Source organism: Balearica regulorum, chromosome 14 (genome assembly GCF_011004875.1).
Source record: "Balearica regulorum gibbericeps isolate bBalReg1 chromosome 14, bBalReg1.pri, whole genome shotgun sequence".
NCBI lineage: Eukaryota > Metazoa > Chordata > Aves > Gruiformes > Gruidae > Balearica > Balearica regulorum.
Window position 1 is genome coordinate 18,540,951 of NC_046197.1, and position 18,975 is coordinate 18,559,925.

The window sequence follows — 18,975 nt, forward strand, 5'->3', positions numbered from 1 at the left end:
GGGCTCTGGCCATGGGCAGAGCTGTAGCTGCCTAAAATTCCTGGTGGGATCCAGGGTGATTGCTAGTTACACGTAAACCCGTGTTTAGCGCTGTGATCTGTCCTTAGTTGTATTGCCACTTAAGGAGAACAAGCTGTTGGTTGTAACAAGTTGAAATGAGCCAGTTTTTCAGTGCAGTTTTTTAGTTAAGATGTTTTCTGCTGCCAGAGCAGCCACCGAAGATTGCATTTCACTGCATTTATGTGCGAGACGCTGCCCCAAACAGAAGTAACCTTACCCAACTCTCCGCTCCAAGTTCCCCTCGTGGGGGTTTCGTCACCCCCCGGGCCTTGGGCCTTCTCCCCGTGAAACACCCCAGGTGTGCATGCTGTGCCCAGGTGTGCATGCTGTGCCCAGGTGTGCACGCTGTGCCCAGCCCGGGTCACTCCCAATTACCGTTCATAAACACACACCATGACAGCCGTGCCCGCTGGCCGGTTGTTTCCCGAGGAGGGCACTGGGCCGGCCTCCAGATACCACAGGCCGCCCGCCGAACCGGCACCCTTCGCCGTCACGGGTGGTTCCCACAGGGCCGCCGCGCTGCCCCTCACGGCCGGGCCGCCCCCCCCCCCCGCCCCGGCCGCAGCTCCGGGCCCGGCCCGAGGCCTCGGCGGCCCCTCAGGGCGCGGGGGAGGGGCGCCGCAGCCGTTGGCCGCCCCCGCCCATTGTGCGGCTCCTGGCGCGGCCACGTCGCTGCCTGAAAGACCCGAAGGCGGTTTCTTCGTCCCACAACCTCGTTTCGGCTCCGCTTCCCCCCTTCCCACCCTGCGGAGAGCGGCGCGGTCCCTTTTTTTCCACAGTCAGCCCCTCTCGGCGAGGTTTGGGAGCCAGGGCGGGGTGTTTTGTTCAGGCGTTCGTGGCGGGCAGCCCGGCGGTTGCGAGGCAGCGAGAGGGGTCCTCCCCCCTCCCCCCGCACCCCTCCCCGCCATATAAAGCCGCCGCCGCAGTTGGGCCCCGAGTGCTGCCGCTGCCGCCAGGTCCAGTAACCGCGGAACCGGACGCTGCCGCCTCACGGTGAGGCCTGTGAGCTCTGGGGGGGGCCCTCTGCTGCTGGTGGGGCGGGGATAGGTGCTCGAGGTGGCGGCGGGGCCCGGGCTGGGCCGCGGGGCCCGCTCGGTGGGGGAAGCGGGCCCGGCCTGGCGCGGGCGGCGGAGCTCCCAGGTGGTGGTGCGGGAGGGCCGCTGAGGTGTGAGCCCCGCCTGGGCAGTGCGGGCCTCAGACGCCCATGGGCACCCTTGGGGGGGGGGTGGTTGGGGGGTGCTGTGTGGGGAGGTGCCGTCTGTGGGGTCAGGTAAATAAAGCTGAGGCGCTTCCCCCCCCAGGGCCGCATAACACCCCCAGAGCCTGCCCCTCCCCCGTGCGGCTGTCGGGCTGCTCCAGGGCCCCCCGAGTGTCTCTTGGTAGCGAGGGGAGCTCCGGAGCGGCGGCGCAGGCAGAGCGGCTCAGGTGTGGCTCGGTTAAAGAACTGCAGCGTTCCACCCAGTGGCACGGAGAGGTGGAGGGGGAAGGAGCGGGCATCCGTCCGGAATAGCTTTGGGAGGCACGGAGTTGCCTAGTAGCGCTGTTTTAGATATAGCTGAGCTCTGCATTTCAGGCTTGTACATGTAAATTGCTGTTGTAATTCAGGTTTGTCTTTTGACTGGCTCCCAACCTGTTTTGCTGTAGTCGAATAGAGCTTCTAGGACCGGTCTGCTTAGTCACCCGGATTGTGTTGCTCTCCAAGGCATGTCTGTTTCTAGAGCTGTATTGCAGTTTGCTAAAAATGACTTTTTTTTTTTCCTTCCAGGAGACTGTGCTCTGTGGTATAAAAATAATGAAATTTGAATGAAATCCTGATCTGTTATCAGTGATGAGGCGGTAGTTTAACTTAATTCTACCTGATTCAGACTTTTAACGATAACCTAAAAGTATTAATAAAAGTGGCTTTGGGTGATGCAAGGGTTTCAATGCAAATATTCTTGCAGGGCTGTAATTGTTAAGGCAGCATCTCTGTTTGCTGGCTCCGTTGTGCAGCATTATGTAATCTCAGACACAAGCACAGGAAGGCTGGCATCTGAAGCTGGGTTTGGTCTTGAGCGCTCTCAATCACTGCAAGAACAGATGCATTAAATCTAAAATGTATGCTTAGATCATTTTTTTTTTTTGAGCATCATTCAAACTACCAACTCAGAGCTATGTTTTAACTGAATTTTATTTTTGCGGATGTGAATATATCTATCTGTATCTTTGGAACAATCATGACTCTATCCCTCCAGAACACCCATCTTAATTAGAAGTAGCGCTGTCATATAGGGTTACATGACTGTGTAAACATTAACTAGCTACTCGCTCTGCCAAATGGAAATTAAAGCAATGAGGACTTCAAGCTGGTGTGAGCTGCTTAATAACATGCTTTGGCCGGCCTCCATTGGACTGGGTCTATTGCAGCACTGTCAGGCTCAGCCTTACTGATGAGCTCTGGGAGGTGTTCAGAAAGGGGTAATGTCAGTTTGCTGAAAGTGATCCAGCTAATTCATTTTTGGTAGTTCAAGTACTCCTGTAAGGAACTAGAGTGCATAGCTCTTAGGTTTGATGGGGGGAGAACTTTTGAAAATTCATTTAAATTAATTTGAAATTCTTTGTTTCTAGAGCTTCTCTTTACAGTGCTGTATTTACAAATACATACTTTAGAGATATGTAAGCAGGTAACTTGAAAAAAAAGGAAACTTGCAATGGTCTGCTGCTAACAAATGTTTTGAGTGGTAAAGTAACTTATTGTAACACCTCCTACTAGTTTGTTGAACTGATTTACAGAACTTATGTGGCCAGGCAGTTATGTTTGTCATGTCCTTCAAGTCAATTGAATCAAGTGCAGTGATACCCAAACAGACCTTATGTGTAGTTTCAGGCAGAAGTTGTAACCTACTAGCTGCTGTATCAAGTGCATTACTTCAGATATTTAACAATTCAAATCCAGGAGAGAGACATTCTTACAAAGTTTGATTATTTTTCTGTTAGTGACATCTTTGAAGTCTCCTGTGCTTCTATTTATTGTAGGTCTTATTACAGTTTGTTTAAAAAAAAAAACTGTTAAAATGCATAATCATCTTAGTCTTTCGTAATGCTAACAAAGTGGTGATCTAACTTCCTACTTTGTAAGAGTATTATTGAGTGCTGAAAGCCTTCCTCCTAGCAGTATATTGCTTTTTAATCTCTTCAGAAAACCACACTTTTCTGAAGGAAAGCCTTTGATCCTGTGTAACCTGGTCTGACTCTGGAGCAGGGGAGGCTGGAGTAGACTCTATCTAGAGGGGTTCCTTCCAACCTCAGTTTTGTGATTCTGTTCCAGAGCCTATCATCTGAAAGTTGCTTTTGAGATCTGACTTCATTTGAGTAGTGAAAGTGAGTAGCAGTTGTTTGGATTTGAAGACAAGTTGTATTTTGGAAGTGTTGTTGAAAAAGTTAATTCAAGAGAAAGATAGATCCAGTGTTGCACTGTAACAAAAAACCAAAACAAATACCCACAGGGAAAACCCCAAACCAAAACACTATTGACTAATACATGTTGTGTATTTTATGCTTTCAAATTAAGGAAAAAGTTCTCTCAAACTGGTGTTAAGCTTCTATCAATCCTTGGTTCTTAAGCATGAGGATTAATGAATTTAGGCCTGTTGATTCAAGCAATGAATAATCTGTGTGTGTGTTAAGTGGCACCTGGCTATCTGCTGTTGGTAAGGGGTGATATAAATAGTAAAGGTACATCTTTGAGTCAGCTAAACTTGTGACATTTACTGAATATTGTGTGGAAATAACTGTCCTTCTCTTGTAGATGCCTTCAATTAAACTGCAGAGTTCAGATGGAGAAATCTTTGAAGTTGATGTTGAAATTGCAAAACAGTCTGTAACTATAAAGACTATGCTGGAAGGTAAGAGTGTGAAGCCTTGCGGATCACTAGGTTGTGCAGAGATAGCAGTGTATTCATGGAAGCCTCTTGAACAGGAGTTGTGACCAAAGGAGACAAACTGGTACTGTGCTGAAAAAGGATGCCCAGGCCTACGAAGCAGCTTGCTGTCTTATGTCAGAGCGGCTGGAACAATTGCTGTTGTAGCTGCAGCTATGTTTTGGGTGGATGCGCTCTCACAAAAAAGCTTAAATTTCAGTTCTGTTGTTAAGGGCACTTATAGGGAGGCTACTAAAATATAAGCACCCTACAGCCTACTTCAGTCTTGTAAAAGTTAAGCCAACAGAACAGGTAATAATATTAAAAACTTAAGTTTATTTGATCGTACAAACCAGTCTTATAATGTAGATATCTTTTAAATAGTGAGAGATCATAAGCCAATGCAATGAAGAAAGAGCTAAAGTGAAACCTATACTGTGAGCTTATGGATGCAGTTAAATTATTTGGGATAAATACTTAGTTCTGATCTCCTGCTGACATAAATTTGAAACAAAAGGACTCGTGGCGGGGGAGGGGAAATCTGCCAGATGGCTAGGATACAGAGCAAACTGTGTCTAATCCCTCTAGTGCAAATCCTCATTGTTTACTGGTGGTTTTTTCCAGTTTTTGGGTGTATTCATGAATTAGGGAAAAAATCTTTTTGTAGATATAGTTAAAATTATGTTCTTTGGTATAAATCTTTGTCTGGTTATGATGCCTTATACATAACAGCAATAAAATAAGATTTAAATACTCCAAGCATTGAAAAGTTTCATTCTCTTATTAAGATGCTGTTGAACATGACAAGGAACATAAGCAGGAAACATGGCAATCAGTTGGAATGCATGAGGGAGAACAATTCTTCTCAGTTTTCTAATGCAGAAGCTGTGTCACTGCTGGTGTTTAGTGACACTCAGGTGTTGATGAAAGGGAAGTTACATGTGGTAAATGTTGTAAGTTAGGCACCGTAGCCTAGCTTCTTACTAATCTGGGTGAGAACCCGTCTCCTAGTACAGACTAAATGCATTTGCAGTACAGCTGGTTAAGCATCAGTTAATAATGTGTTGGGTGCTGCAGGTGGAAGGGAAGAGCTGAAAGGTGGGGTTGTGTTGAGCATTGCGAGACTACCAGTCCAGTATCAATTTTCTAATAACAGATGGAACTGCTGCTTTGGATGTGGTGGGGGCAAGTTGAGAAGAGTTGACTAAACTTGAGATTATTTCCCTGTACCAACAATTTTGGACTGGTCACTTCTTACACTAGTATCTGCCTCCATGTTCAAAGTATGCATTTAAAGTTTCCATTAATTGGTGACATATGCAGTGCCCTTATTGTCAGTATTTTAGTTTCTGAATCTATGAAGTTAGTTATTCCAAACAAAAAGTAGTACTAATTAATATCACAGTAATAACAGTAGTTGACTTAACTAAATACAGAAGTACATCCTATTTTAATTGAGCACAACTTTGATCAGTGATGATGGTGTGACAGTCATCTGTTCTTAAAGAATTAAGTTCCTTGGTGATGTAGAATTGGCTCATCTGTGTGTATAATGAGTGAAGGTCTGTGTAGTTACTCAATTGCATAACTAAAGATGTTAATATTTGGGAGCTAGGGTGTCATACAACTCTTAGCACCTGTGTAACAAATGCATAGTCTCTAATCAGAGATGGCTAATGTGGTATTGTTCTTTAATTATGCTTTTCTCTCTCAGTTTTTACTTTGATTCCTTAATCGTATCAAGGGGGCAAAGTGGCAAACTTTATCCAGATCTGTCTTGAGCATGCTGACAAGCTTTTAAAATATGGAATATCAGAAGTGTTTTATAAATTTTTTCTTGATTGAAGGATTTGTTCTGCTGTCTTAGCATGCAAACTTCTTCAGCAGGTAAGAATCAGTACAAGTGGTTCAGAGGCCAGAAAACTGGTGTATCTATGGCCACAGTATTTACTGCTCCTATAGAGGACAAAACACTGTCTCTACTTACCGCAGTAGATCTGAGTTCTTAATAATAAATTGAATGGGAGATCTTAGTTGGAATGCTTTGGTTTAACTTGTGGATTGAACTCTTGAAAGTGGTAAAAATGCATAAATATTTATTGTCTGATTCTTCAACACATCCTATTCCCAGAACACTGAACTAGCAAGTTGTGCTCCAATGAGTGACTGCTTAACTGCTGGTTTGTTGATGCTCTTGTTTGAGGAGGCAGCCTGATTAGCTACTTAGGCTAAACTTGGTATAACCTAGTCTGTATAATACAGCCATGGCTACACAAAGCCTCACTGAACCTTTCTAAAAGCTGCTGACTTCACCAGTTGGAGATCCTTTGCTACCAATCCATTCAGCCTCAGTGTTGTTAAAATAGTGGAGAATTGGTGAAGCAACCCAGTTCAGAGAAGAGTAAATGGTTTTGCTTGCCAATTGCTTAATCATCTTTCCATCTTTAGATTTGGGAATGGATGATGAAGGTGATGATGACCCAGTCCCTCTTCCAAATGTTAATGCAGCTATCTTAAAAAAGGTAAGATGCTGAAAGTGGTAGTGTTGTGTGGCAGTAATGACATGTGAAATTCATGTTGGAGTTGAGGATTGTGAACTGTTGTATTAAGAATACTTTTCATGTGCTAGCTACAAGCTTAACCAATTTGATGTACAAAACACAGGCATCTAGGGTGTCTGAGAACTGGGCTGAGGCAGTTAATGGCGGCATACCCACAGAGGTGACCTTCTGGAACAGCAGTTGAAGGCCCGATAGGTGTCCTAAGGTGTTGAAGTGGTGGATATCTGTGCATACTTGGATTTCATGGCATTAAAGCACTGATTTTAATTGGATTCTGAACTGAGGTGGCTGGTTTGGATCTAAATGCTAGGAGAAAGGATTAAGGGCCAGGGAGTGGTGAGAGTAACTGGCAGTAGCCACACCTGTGTTGCAGTTATAGGACTTAAGAGACACTATGTGCTCAGTGGTGTTAAATTCAGTAATAGGCCATGATTATTGTTGGGTCAGATGAGAGATGTGAAAAGGTATGTTGCTATCTTCCGAGATGCTTTTTGCTCTGAAGTAGAAAGTGTTGTGCCAAAATAAGCAATGGACTGTTTTGGGGTAAATACACGGTTAGGAATTATTTCCTAGTGAGTATGCACATAAATATCTTCAAACTTGTGAAGTCTCTTGGGTTGGCAAAATAGAATAGGAGTTTACTTGCAGTAGATCCATGCTCCTTTTAATTCTCTGGGTGATGAGACCAGCAAAACTGAAAACACTAGCTTGGGAATGTGCGGACTTTTGCCAGGTAGACTTTGTACTGTGGTGAACATGTCCTGCTGGCAGTTATTACCACTACTACACTCCTCCCCCATGTAGTGTTCTGCTTAATAAGAGTTAGGTTTTCAGCAAACAGATTAAATGCCACAAGATGAGGTTTAGGTTTCCTTTCTATGGTCTTAAGTGTGTTAGCACAGGGTTTAACTTCATAATACCAGCAGCTGGCTTTTAAGATAGTAAATAATTAACTAGCTACTGTCTCAGATGGGATTCTTGAAGACTGTTGTACTTCAGGATTGGGGATCAGTTGTTCTAAGACAAATATTGGGTAATGGAGGATCTTCATACAGGATTCTAATATTAATCTAGGGGAAAAGGTACACTTCTAAAATGAAGTTAATTTATAGTTGGGGCCTAATGGGAGAATCATTTGGATAAAACTTTAATATCAAACCCATAATTAGGTGATTCAGTGGTGCACCCATCACAAGGATGATCCACCTCCTCCTGAGGATGATGAGAACAAAGAAAAAAGAACAGATGACATCCCTGTGTGGGATCAAGAGTTTCTGAAAGTAGACCAAGGAACGCTTTTTGAACTTATCCTGGTAAGTATGTTCAAGAAATGTAAGGCTATACTTGTGAAGTGTGCTCTGTTAGTGCACTTTATTGGTAAAGGCTTTATGTTGCTTGAGTAACTTCTTCATTGGGTGGATGTTAGGGGTCAGCAAATAGTTCTGGCAACCGCTGGCTGAAACTGTCAATAGAATGCTTGTTAACCTAATGCTAGGTATTGATCTATACTTGTTCATTTATCAATTAATATGCTTTTCTGAATACGGGACCCTACAGCTGTCTTTATGCCTGTGGCTCTTGAGGCTTAGTTGAGGGTTTATTACTAGAAGGGAGTTCTGGAGATCTGCATACAAATGAAAATCTAGCTTTGACTTAAAATTTGTATCTTGCGTGGTACTGAGACAACATCACTTGTCTTAGCTAGTTAACAGCATGTCAACATTGAAGATCTCAAATGTTTGCAGGCTTCTGAAAGCCCTTTGTAAAAGGCAGAGCAGGGGGATGTATCTTTCTTGGTACAAATGACTTCCTTCTGTTTGGCAAGCAAGTTTTAGGTCCTGTTATTTCAAGGTTCTAGCTAGAAGCTTCTCAAAGTGGAGATGACCTGTTTGCAGTTACAATTTCAGTGTAAGCACAACTTTGGTAGTACATCTCTGGAGGCAGAGTACTGATACGGAGGTTTTAAATTTGGAAACTCTCTACAGGCTGCAAATTACTTGGACATCAAAGGTTTGCTTGATGTCACATGCAAGACAGTTGCAAACATGATCAAGGGAAAAACTCCAGAAGAAATTCGCAAGACATTCAATATTAAGAATGACTTCACTGAGGAGGAAGAAGCACAGGTACTTGATTGAGTTTAATTATAATTTAGCTGGTTTTGTGCTGAGTTTATTGTGTGGTGCTTCATAATTTAATGTGTGATGCAACGGATTTGTTAACAATAAATGTAAACTAATGCATCAGCTCCTCAAAATTGGGTTGCTGTTGGTGGAGACCTTTCTGTGCCTACAATACTGCAAAGGTCAAAACACATCCTATTGACTTCCTAGCTCAAATGTGTGTCTAAGAAAACGTGTAGAATTGTTTGTGGCAGCCTTAGTTTGCTGTTTTGGAGCTGTAGTACAAATGATGAAGATGCATTGTTGACTGTGGCTAGAAAGGTAAGATGTTTGGATTCTCATCTTTAAGTAATGAACTCATCAGTCAGAACAGCAAACCAATTGCAAAATGGCAGAGTTGAGAAAGATCAGACCAAGATGCCCTGTCTAAATACAAAGGCAGTGAATTGTACACTTAGATTTGTCTTCAGTGCTGTGTCATGAAATGAGCAATTTAGTCTTAAGCTAGTCCGTGTGCTTTACTTGGCAGAAAAAAATCAATTTTGATCAAATCTAGGCATGAGAAATAAATTTCTGGGTTTATATTGATAAACAGGTCAGTTTGGAAGACTGACTTTCTAATTACAAACCCTGCATGAAAAATTAAAGTTTATGCTTCCACGTTCATGCCTTCCTGCAATAAGTAGTCCTGAATGCTTATGGGAATTTACAGCTAATTTGTCAAAGTTTACTGCAACATATTAATAGTTCAAATGTTCTTTTAGGTACGTAAAGAGAACCAGTGGTGTGAAGAGAAGTGAAGTATTGTGCCTGACACTCGAACACTGTAAGGATTGTTCCAAATACTAGTTGCACTGCTCTGTTCATAATTGTTAATATTAGACAAATGCAGCAGCAAATGAAGTTGTGTTAGCAGGATATTGTTCCCTTTGCATGTGTAGTGGTTTTTTTGAGTACAAATTTAAATCTTCTGAGTTTTTACTAGTATAATTGGATGTCTCTTTACTTTGCAATGAATAAAACTGAACTAAGTGTGGATTCTGTATGGAAAGTAGCACTTAAGGTTGTCATTTTCATTACACTTTTAAACTGTTCAAGTCCAGTTACAGTGCTAAAGATTGACTCCATTGTAAATAAAACCACCTATGACTTCTTCCTCAAGAAGAACAAAATGCTTGTATTTACAGGGTATTGATAGCTTCAGAAAGAAAACCAAACTAGAATGTGTCTTGGGGAACTAGATAAAGTAAAAAATCCTGGATTTCTTCCAAAAACATTGTGGGGAAAATTAGTGTTACTTAAAGCTATATAACTTTCAAGATGGTTCTTGTCCTGCATTTTGAAAAAGGAAAAAATTTGACCACTTGTCCTGTTAGTCTTGCCTTATAGACTAGTGAAAGATGTGATCTAGAACTAAGCAAGCTCCTGACAGTTAAATTTGAATACTTCAACCATGTCTTGAAGACCTGCCTCTAGCTGGTAGCAGATGAAAAGCGTGTTGCTTTATGCACAGGATGGGTGTGTTTTTATATGTTACTGTTAAAAGTGGAATCCAGGTTTGACCAAAAAAGACTGACATTACCAAAGTTAATATTATTGACCTGTGCATGCCATTAGTGGCTGGTTTGTAGGCAATTTTAAAGAACCCTTGTGATGTAGCTCTTTAAAACATGGTTTCATGTATCCATGGGAAATCTTAGGCCTCTGTGATACTTCAGCTTGTAGAGACTTAATTATTGCATACAATACTAATGCAATATCAAGCTTAACTTCTTTGGACAAAGCCACTTGCAACTAGTTAAAGTAACTGGTTTTTCTGATTTTTATTTTTTTTTACAGTTCCCTTATAGGGAGTAGGGGATGGTTGTGTGGTAGGTCTTTGAGGTGTGCTCTTAGCTTGTATTGCATTCCATTCTCTGTATAAACTTTAGAGTAGAATAAACCTTAATAAACATACTTATCTCACTTTAAATATCAGTGTTTCACTTCTGAATTAATAAAGGGCTTTTAAACTTTTGTTTGCAAATGGTTCTAGTTATTTGAAACTAGACAATTTTACTGTCATTACTGAGTGTACAAATAATAGCACTGAGGCAGTGGTTAATTGAAATAAAACAGATGTAAAGATTAAGTGACTAATGCAAGCTACTAGTCAGACACAGTGGGCAACTTCTCAAATTAAGTTGGGAGTTAAATAGCAATTTTTGATGGCTTACCAGCTTTTAGGTAATCTCTGATGCAACTGTTAATGAAAACATTTGTAACTTGCTCTAAGGCAGCATTCAGACCCATGCTTTGGACACAGCTGCCGCTCACCTCTGCTTACTCATGAGGCTGCTGGGCCTGCCTTTGTGTTAGTGTGCATATTTTATGGGCATATTATAGATACTATATTGTTAGGGGGCATAAAATATTCTAGTGCTAGACTTGGACATAAGCCTTTCCAGCACCCTGTATTGCAGACAATATACCTCAGTTTAAAAGTGCTACCGGAGAAACTTCTTTGTAGTTTCATATTCATCTTATCCCAGATTCTTACAAGAAATAACTTCATCTGTGTGAAGTTAGTGTTCCAGAACAACTAGTTTCATCCTTGGAGTGCTGTGTTGCTAACAGAAAGCCTATACTGTAATTGTGCTCGGTGGCAGAAGCCTATATAAATTCCTGTAGGTGCTTCTCATCAGACTAGGATCTGTGTGCGTTAGCAGCCACTGCCTTGCGTGATGCCTCACTATGCTGTAGGATGAGGAAGAGACAAAGATGCATTGTTTGTCTTCCTCATTACCTGGTTTCTACTTTATCACGCACCTGTGACCCTGTGGTAAGACTTGATTATTAGAACAGCTTGCCTAAAACATAACTCTGTAATGGTGGCGCTTTGGCTCAAGCTCCCGGGTTGTGCAGTTGGCTATTGATACTGATGTAAGTGTGGAGGTATGGCATAGCTGCATACAGAAGGAAGGGCTAGTCTGGGTGCTCAAAGCATTATATAGCTCTGACATTATATTATTCTTAGTAGTTCTGGTAGTTAGGATTCTATGTAACTTATTTTCTCTAACTGAAATTCCCTTGTAGTACTGCCTCGGTTGTGTACTCTGAAATTCTTGAAAGGGGGAGAGACTGTCCAGTTTCCCACTGTTAAATGTGATGTTGCTGTTTAACTTGTATGGTGCTGCCTTAACTTTTTTTTTAAGTCAAGGTGTAACCAGGGATTGCTGTTCTTGGCTGAGGAGATTAAGTGTGGAGGTAGGGAGAGGGAGGGCAAGGTGTTGGTAAGGGTTGTAGAAGACAGTATTTTTTCTTAGTCTTGGTTTACTATTGAAGATTACTGGAAATTATTCTAAAAACTATTCATATATACAAATGGGGGGGAGGAGGGAGCAGGTATCCTCTTGAATTCTAAGAAATAGTTATTTGACAGTTTGATAGGATTATAACTTCCAGTGGCCTATTTTGAATAGCCAGTCTGGCAATTACTTTATTTATAAAGCTATAAACATATTTTGAACAAAGCCAAAAAATACAAACTCAATGAAGTAAAAAATTACAACAAATGATGGATAGTCATTGGACAAATGAAAGTACAGCTGCAAAACATTTATCCCTGCTACATACATACAGTGGTTTTACTTGGCTTAATGAAGTGGTACTTCCATGACTTCTACATTCAAACTGTTTTCAGGAATTCAAATATGTATTTCAGGAAAAGTTGAAATTGCTGTAAAAACTAAAAAAAAAAATCTTGATGCAATAAAAACTTAAGGGCAAAGTTTTTTCCTTCTATTAAAAAAGAATATTAACACAAAATAGTAACACTTCATATAGCATTTCTAAAGACACTTTTTTGGTATTAAGAAAAGTAACTTTGTTTTGGCATTGGTTATCGGCCATGGGGCATGTAACAAGTTGGTCATGCTCACTGTTTTGTCTTGGAAATGGGCAGCTTAAGAGGTCTCTTATGTGTTTTGGGGGGAAAAATAAAAAATTTTCTCAGTTACACTGATATAAACTGAAGATGTTCTAGTGTACCAAACAGCTACTCTGAGTTGATAGTGTGGTAGCTGGAAGCATGGGGTAAGGTCTGGCTGTAAACCTGTGTGTCCAGAGCAGCATGGGCTCAGGACGTGGGTGGACCTGCTCCAGCTCTGCAGCTGTGGAATGGCTCTGGATGCCTGGGGAAAGGCTCCTGGAGAGGGGGGCCGTAGCTTTTGCTAAGGAGATTTTGCAGGAATGGGATGGAATAGCAATGCAAGGAGGCTGTAATGCACATGGGCTTTGTCCTGTTGGTGAGCCTTGAACCAAGGGTATCTGTGGCACCTGAGGGGGGGGTGCAGGGGAGCCTTGAAATCTGTGGGTGGAAACCCTGGTGAACTCTGAAATGAGTGACGGCTGGTCTGTGGACCCAGCAGTACTTGGTCCTTGGTCAGGGTATGTGGTTTAATACTGTTCAATTTCCTAATTCCTACGTTTCCTCTGGTGTTACTCAGGCACATCTGCTTTTTCTTTTATACCTGCCTTTGCTTTGCTGTTAAGTTACATGTTTCATCTGACCACAAAATACCAATGGGGTATTAGTTATGCCAGCTTTACACCCAGCTTTGAGTTACGCTAGGCCACTGTGGCTGACTCGTCATCTCTGGTGTTTACAGTAGCTGATGCTTCTACACCACCTTACATCAGAGGGTCTCAGAGTGACAAATGGTGAGCTGAGAGACAGCTATTTTTTTTAGCAATTTTTTGTGTGGTTGTTTTATCAAGTGATTAAAAAGAGACTGTCAGATCTGTGAAGAGTCTGCTGAGTTACTCTGTTCAGCACTGGAGCATGCTGTTGTCAAAGCTTGCTAAAATAATTTAAAACTGAGCAGATTGCGGATTGATCTAGTGCTATATAATTAACCCTCTGAGTGCAGGAAGTACATGGCTAAGTGTGCGGTTGGCAATCTGGGTAATGCTACTTCTCTAAGGGTTAAAACGATTCTGTCAAACTTTTTTTCTCTCTCAACTTTTCAGGTTTGTGCACGTAGCTTTCAGTGCTTCTGAAGTTACATTTACACAGGAGAGGAATAAAGCAATAGGTTTAGATCTTCTAAACTAAAACTGGACTTAAAAATCTATACTACTATAAGCAAAAGTACCTAAATAAAGGGAATAAACCCAAAGCTGCTCTAGAGGCTAATCAGTTTTTTAAAACTTTCAATCTTTGAGGCATAAACTTGTTTAAAAAGTTATGTTTAGTCCAATGTAAAAAAATCAGGGTTTGTTAAGAAAAAAAAATACAAAAATATTTTGTACATTATAAAGGTCATCTTAAGTTTCTTGCAGTTCTACAATAATATTACTACATAATTTGTATTCAGTACTGTAAAACCTATTCAGTAAAGTAGAAAAAAAAACAGACCCCCCTCTCCCTCTGTGTGGTGTTATTTTTCTCTTCAGCAGGCTAGAGTATATTCCTTTCAAGCAGGAAAAAAATCTGGACTTGGACTAGCTTGTAGTCTCTGTGAGGAGACTGTAAACCTGAAGTAAATCAAGAACTTGGATTAATTTGGGATTTACATCAGGTCAGGGAGATCAGGATCTGTCCACGGTATTTTTTGTTTATCAAGGTCAAAATATAAATAAAATACCAGAAACTGGTACATGTTTTCAAGCTGGAGAGAATGAATTAACATTGGACATCATCACAGGGGTGGAGGGAGGATCTTTTAGAAAAAGCTAGAGTAAGATTTTTTTAAAAAAAGTTATATGCCAAATCATGGGGAAAAAAAGGGTTCTGATCTTGCCGAGGGTACGGGCAGACAGTGCCTGTAGCGAAGAGCAGGGTAGTGTGCCCCAGGCTGCCCCGGGGAGGGGAGAGCTGAGCATGGCAGCAGGGCTCGCACCCCTCTCGCACCCCCTCTGCTCAGCAGAAAGCAGCCTTGGGCCAGTGTGGTCCCCTGCCTTGGGCCAGCCTGCTGGGGCTGTGGGCTCCCTGCGTGCCTGCCCTCCTGCCCGCTGCTGCGTAGGTGCAGAGTCGGGTCGAGGCTGTAGTAGCAAACTGATTTTTGAGGCTTTGCCTAGCCTATCTGGTGAGATTTCTGGCTGTCCACCTCTGTGGACTGAGCAATTGACCGTCAGACCTTCCAGCGGCCGGTCCAAGCTCCCTTTTCCTCTGCTGTGCTGCACGCTCGCGGAGCAGGACATGTCTGTGCAGAGACCTGTTACCTGTAAACAGTATCTTCCTGTTCTCAAACAAGAAGTTTAAAAAATTTACCTCATTGGTTTAAATATTTCATCTTATTATCTGGTCAGATCAGAAAGCTTAGCATCACTACATTGAATTTTCAGACATAAGGGCTTTTTTAAAAAAAAAAATGCTCCTATTCCAGCTTTTCCAGCTCCGTGGTATAATGGCTACAAGAGATCTGTGAGTGAATGACTACACCTTAAAGCAGCCGGGGGGGCAGGGATGGAAGCCAGCGTGAGATGGACAGCACCTACAATCTACTGCAGCAAGCTGGGGAGTTTGTCTCTGCTTTCTGCCATACTTGAAGATAATGCAGTAAAAAAAAAAAATAAAAGAAAAACCCCAAACAAAAAAAGCAGCACAGGGCAGGGACAAAAGGCTTGTTTACTCGTCAGCACTTTAAATTTTGGCAAATACCTTTTTTTTTGAAATCACTTTTCTATCTTTAACCCCCACCCCCCCAAAAAAAAAAACAACCCAAAACCACCCAAATGAGTTTTCCAGCACCCTTAAGTCATCCTGTTGCCTAACTTTGCGCATTTTACAGGGAGATGGGGGATTTGGATGGGCCTCTGGTCCTTTTCGGGCAGCGAAACCAGGTGGGAGAGCATGATGTGCCCGGTGTCTTGGCCAACGTGGCTGGGTGTGTGGGACTATGTCCCTGTGGAGGCCGCGCTGTACGCTGGGGACTCTGTGGGCGCAGAAGAGCACCTGGCGGTCGGTCTGGAGGAGCAGGTGGCGGTTGGGAGGTGAGTGGAGACGGGGAAGGGGTCAGGCTGTTCTCTGTGTGCGGAGTCAGCGGGGGCTGCGAGCTTGTCTGAAGGAAAAGCAGAGGAGATGCATTGGAGTGCGTCCAGAGGGGAGGGAGGGGAGTCTATAGCACTTCCATCGGAATAAACTGGGCTGGCACAGCGTCCTTCTCCTTGTAAGTACCGAATGCACTTCTTTTTCCTCCTAAGAACAGTGAAGAGAGTTATCTGTGAATAAAGGGTGAGGTCACGGTCATGCACGAGACGTAAACCAACGCTCGGCGCCAGCCGGGGCCGCCCAGCACTCGCGGTCCCTCCCCGTTCCCCGCGGCCCTGGCCCTGCCTTCTGCCCGGCCGGGGCTCCCCTCCACCGCGGGGCGGCTGCGGCGGGGCCGGGGCCGGTGGCTGAGGCCTCGCTGCGCTGCGCGGTTCCGCGGCGACCGCCAGGCGGCGCCGTAACGTCGGCCCCGCGCTTGGGGCGGGGGGGGGGGGCGGGGGGTGTGTGTGTGTGTGGCGCCCGGTCCGCGGCCGCGCAATGGACGGGCTTCACCGCCGGATGCGGAGAGGAGGTGGTAAAAACAAGGATAAAAAGGAAAAAAAAAAAACAAACCCAACAAACTAGTAATAAAAATCATCATCGTATTAAAAAAAATCAATAATAGTAACCAAAACAGTAATAAAACTAACAAAAAAAAAAAAAGGCAACATTAAAATCAAAATAATAATAAAAATCAAAATAAGGAGGTCATTTCTTACCAGCCCAGCAACTGGTGCCACCATCCAGGCTTTTCTACCCCTGGGGGGCTGAGCGGGCCAAATGCGCTCCCACTGAGTTCAAGACTAAAATGCCCCCCCTCCCAGCCCCTGTCCCTGCCCCGATGCGTAAGCCCGCACCCGCCTGCCGCAGAGCTCGTGTGACACGCGTGTGTGCGTGGTGTTACGGGGCAGGTCGGCTGACGTGCCATGGCACAGGGACGCCGTGCAGGCAGGCGCCTGGCAGGCAGCCGGCCCTGGGTTGTGCCTGGTTGGACAAGGCGCAGGGCACGCGGCATCGTGGTGATCAGCAGTGCCAGGTCACGCGCTGCCAGGACGCTGCCGGGACGCTGCTCTCCACACCGTTTTTGGTTTTTCTCCTAAGGCAGCGCAAGTCAGCCCAATATCTTACAGTCTTAAGAGCGTCTTTGCCTGAGGCCCATTTCCTAGCACTTTTCTTGACTTATGCACAATATCATCTCCTCAGCTCGTCTTTTTGCAGCAAAAGCCTCTGGTCTCAGCCATCTCAGCATCTCAAAACACTTTACATTCATTCCCAACTCTAATGATGACTCAGTGACACGGCCGAGTTGAAAGTGCTCAACAGAGATTCAGGAAGAGGGAAGACAACGGCCTGGGACTGGCTGGAGGAAGAAGACCTGGTCCAAGGGGGCCTGAGGTCCTGCTTTGGATGTTAGAGTAGTCCTGAGCCCTTCAGAAGACTTGTTGGTCTTTCAGAGGGTAGATCACCGTTTAAACTGCTAACTAACCTAAGGAAAAAAAACCAGCTCTGACACTTCAGCCCATGGCTTTGCTGGGCAGGAAATGTTTGGTGCGATCTCTCTCTTAGGAAGCAGAGGTACAAGTACAAAACACAACATCGACAGACGCTGGAGAGAAAGACTGGGCAGAAGAAGCAGCTGAATGAACCTGCACCAGATTTTGCTGTGGAAGACTCAGTTCCACACTCCCTTTCCACGGAGTGTGACAAATAGAGCTCATCAGCCAGGGGAAATTTACTCACAAAAAGGGTTTTTCACAGAAAAGTACCTCATCGGTGGCAACTCTCCTCCCCTAGCCCCACTTTTCTAGGAAGTCCACTGGGACTGGGAAGGTCCCAAAGGCAGCAGCACCTGGAGAGCAGGGACCAGCCTCCCTCCATCCGCTGGAGAAGATACTCAGGTTCCCCACTTGTTTGTACATTATCATTTGGGGGGGGGTCCTCCAAAATACATCATCTCTGCTGGAAACTGGGTTTGGGCATGACTTCTCCACATCCCTTGACAATTCTGCTGTTTAGTATCAAACCCAGGACTATTTAGACTGAGTTCCAGTTGTCATCTCACATGCCCAGATTACTTCAACCACTCCTGGCTACCCAGAGTCGGTCCCTCACGCTGTCTCACGGTGTCTTTACATCCTCCGTGTTGAGCGGCTTTTCCTTCTCTTCGCGTGACAGATCCCTCGCGTCACCTGCTATGGATCCTCAAGCATCTCAGTATAGTTTTAAACAAAAGAGCTCTCAAGATGTCACCTTAATAGTAGCGAGGGAACAATTCCTCTGCTGGAGATGGTATTAATGACTTTAACAGCTAAAACAGCTAAAAAGAACATCTTCCACCCGCCCGGCTCCCTGCCTCGGCTGTCTCATTTGAGGAAAACAGATCAAATGGAGAACTTGCTAATGCGGGCACACACCTTTCTTTGATCTTACTAATGAAAAACTAGACAGTGTTAGAATATGTATTAACTAGTCCAGTATTAAACATGACTTTGCACTGGATATGAACAAGAGAAGTGCTATTACTGCTGTCGGTGTCATCGTTAGCCGTGGTGACCCAATTAATGCGATAGGAAACACGACAGCCCTGCCGAACTGAATTTTTAACTCGGAGGTTATTTTACACGGGCTGTAATTTCCCAGCGCAGAGAAGCCCAAGGAGAAGCCGTGTTTCCCACAGACATCTCAGGAGAAGCTGCAGGATGGGGAGGTTCATCAATGACCCGTTAAGATGATACAAATCTATCCATCAATTCACCGATTTAAAATAACAGGGTGGGGGGGAAAGCAGATCTGATACTACAGATTGCTGATAACGAACCGGTTAGTGGGCGATGGTTGACGTGGCTATTACACAGCTAACGGGATTTATCCCTCTCCCTTGAGGAACTACAGCACCCTGGAGCAGTTTGCCAGGGCTGAGGGGCAGGAGGGTGAAAGCTCTAGAGCAGGAACACCCAGTTTTAACCAGTTAACCTCTCCCGTGGAGTGGAAATCCTCCGGTGGAAGGTCTCTGCAGGTGACCAGAGTTCATATGAGCGGAGCCCTTGAGCCGGCGGCAGCACGTTAGTACGGGGAATTGCAGAACAGCTGCGACTAACCAGGGTTTGAGAGGCAAAGGTGAAAAAATAAAAGCATGCTAAGGTCTCCGAGCGCTTCAGCAGCCTGTGTTAATGGGGAAGCAGTGCGGAGGAGAGGCTGGATTAAGAGAGTTCAAACGAAGGCAGAGGGAAGGTGGAGGAACTGCCCGATGACCCGGAGTCGTGCCCTGCGCTGCGGTACGGGGCTCTCAGCTCGGTGGCATTGCTGTGTGAGTGACAGGC

General features: G+C 44.2%; 2 protein-coding genes across 12 annotated transcripts in view; one reads left to right on the forward strand and one right to left on the reverse strand.

The window, feature by feature from the left end:
- Positions 1-930: 930 nt before the first annotated feature.
- SKP1 (S-phase kinase associated protein 1) lies at positions 931-10,659 on the forward strand. 3 transcript variants are annotated; one of them, XM_075766721.1, is made up of 7 exons: positions 1,001-1,053; positions 3,368-3,420; positions 3,848-3,944; positions 6,408-6,481; positions 7,690-7,833; positions 8,506-8,646; positions 9,408-10,659. In XM_075766721.1, the coding sequence occupies exons 3-7, from the start codon at positions 3,848-3,850 to the stop codon at positions 9,441-9,443; spliced, it is 492 nt and encodes a 163-aa protein (XP_075622836.1). In that variant the 5' UTR covers positions 1,001-1,053; positions 3,368-3,420; the 3' UTR covers positions 9,444-10,659. The 3 variants fall into 3 exon arrangements, with proteins under 3 accessions (XP_075622835.1, XP_075622836.1, XP_075622837.1); XM_075766720.1 differs by lacking the exon at positions 3,368-3,420 and having other exon boundaries at positions 931-1,053; XM_075766722.1 differs by lacking the exon at positions 3,368-3,420 and having other exon boundaries at positions 1,001-1,062.
- Positions 10,660-12,091: 1,432 nt separating this feature from the next.
- TCF7 (transcription factor 7) overlaps positions 12,092-18,975 on the reverse strand; it is a 74,748-nt gene continuing 67,864 nt past the window's right edge. For 4 of the 9 annotated variants that reach the window (XM_075766714.1, XM_075766711.1, XM_075766713.1 and 1 more), the window contains one exon: positions 14,380-15,686. In XM_075766714.1, the coding sequence (XP_075622829.1) occupies positions 15,523-15,686 (164 nt within the window). In that variant the 3' untranslated portion in view covers positions 14,380-15,522. Of the gene's footprint in view, positions 12,371-14,379; positions 15,847-18,975 lie in introns of those variants that run through there. The other 5 variants (XM_075766716.1, XM_075766712.1, XM_075766718.1 and 2 more) reach the window with 4 other exon arrangements.

Bases quoted from the DNA above. Each gene is read 5' to 3' on its own strand.
- SKP1 (XM_075766720.1), top strand. From the start codon at position 3,848: ATGCCTTCAATTAAACTGCAGAGTTCAGATGGAGAAATCTTTGAAGTT. The intron at 3,945-6,407 runs GTAAGAGTGTGA...TTCCATCTTTAG, and splicing joins TATAAAGACTATGCTGGAAG to ATTTGGGAATGGATGATGAA. The intron at 7,834-8,505 runs GTAAGTATGTTC...AACTCTCTACAG, and splicing joins CGCTTTTTGAACTTATCCTG to GCTGCAAATTACTTGGACAT.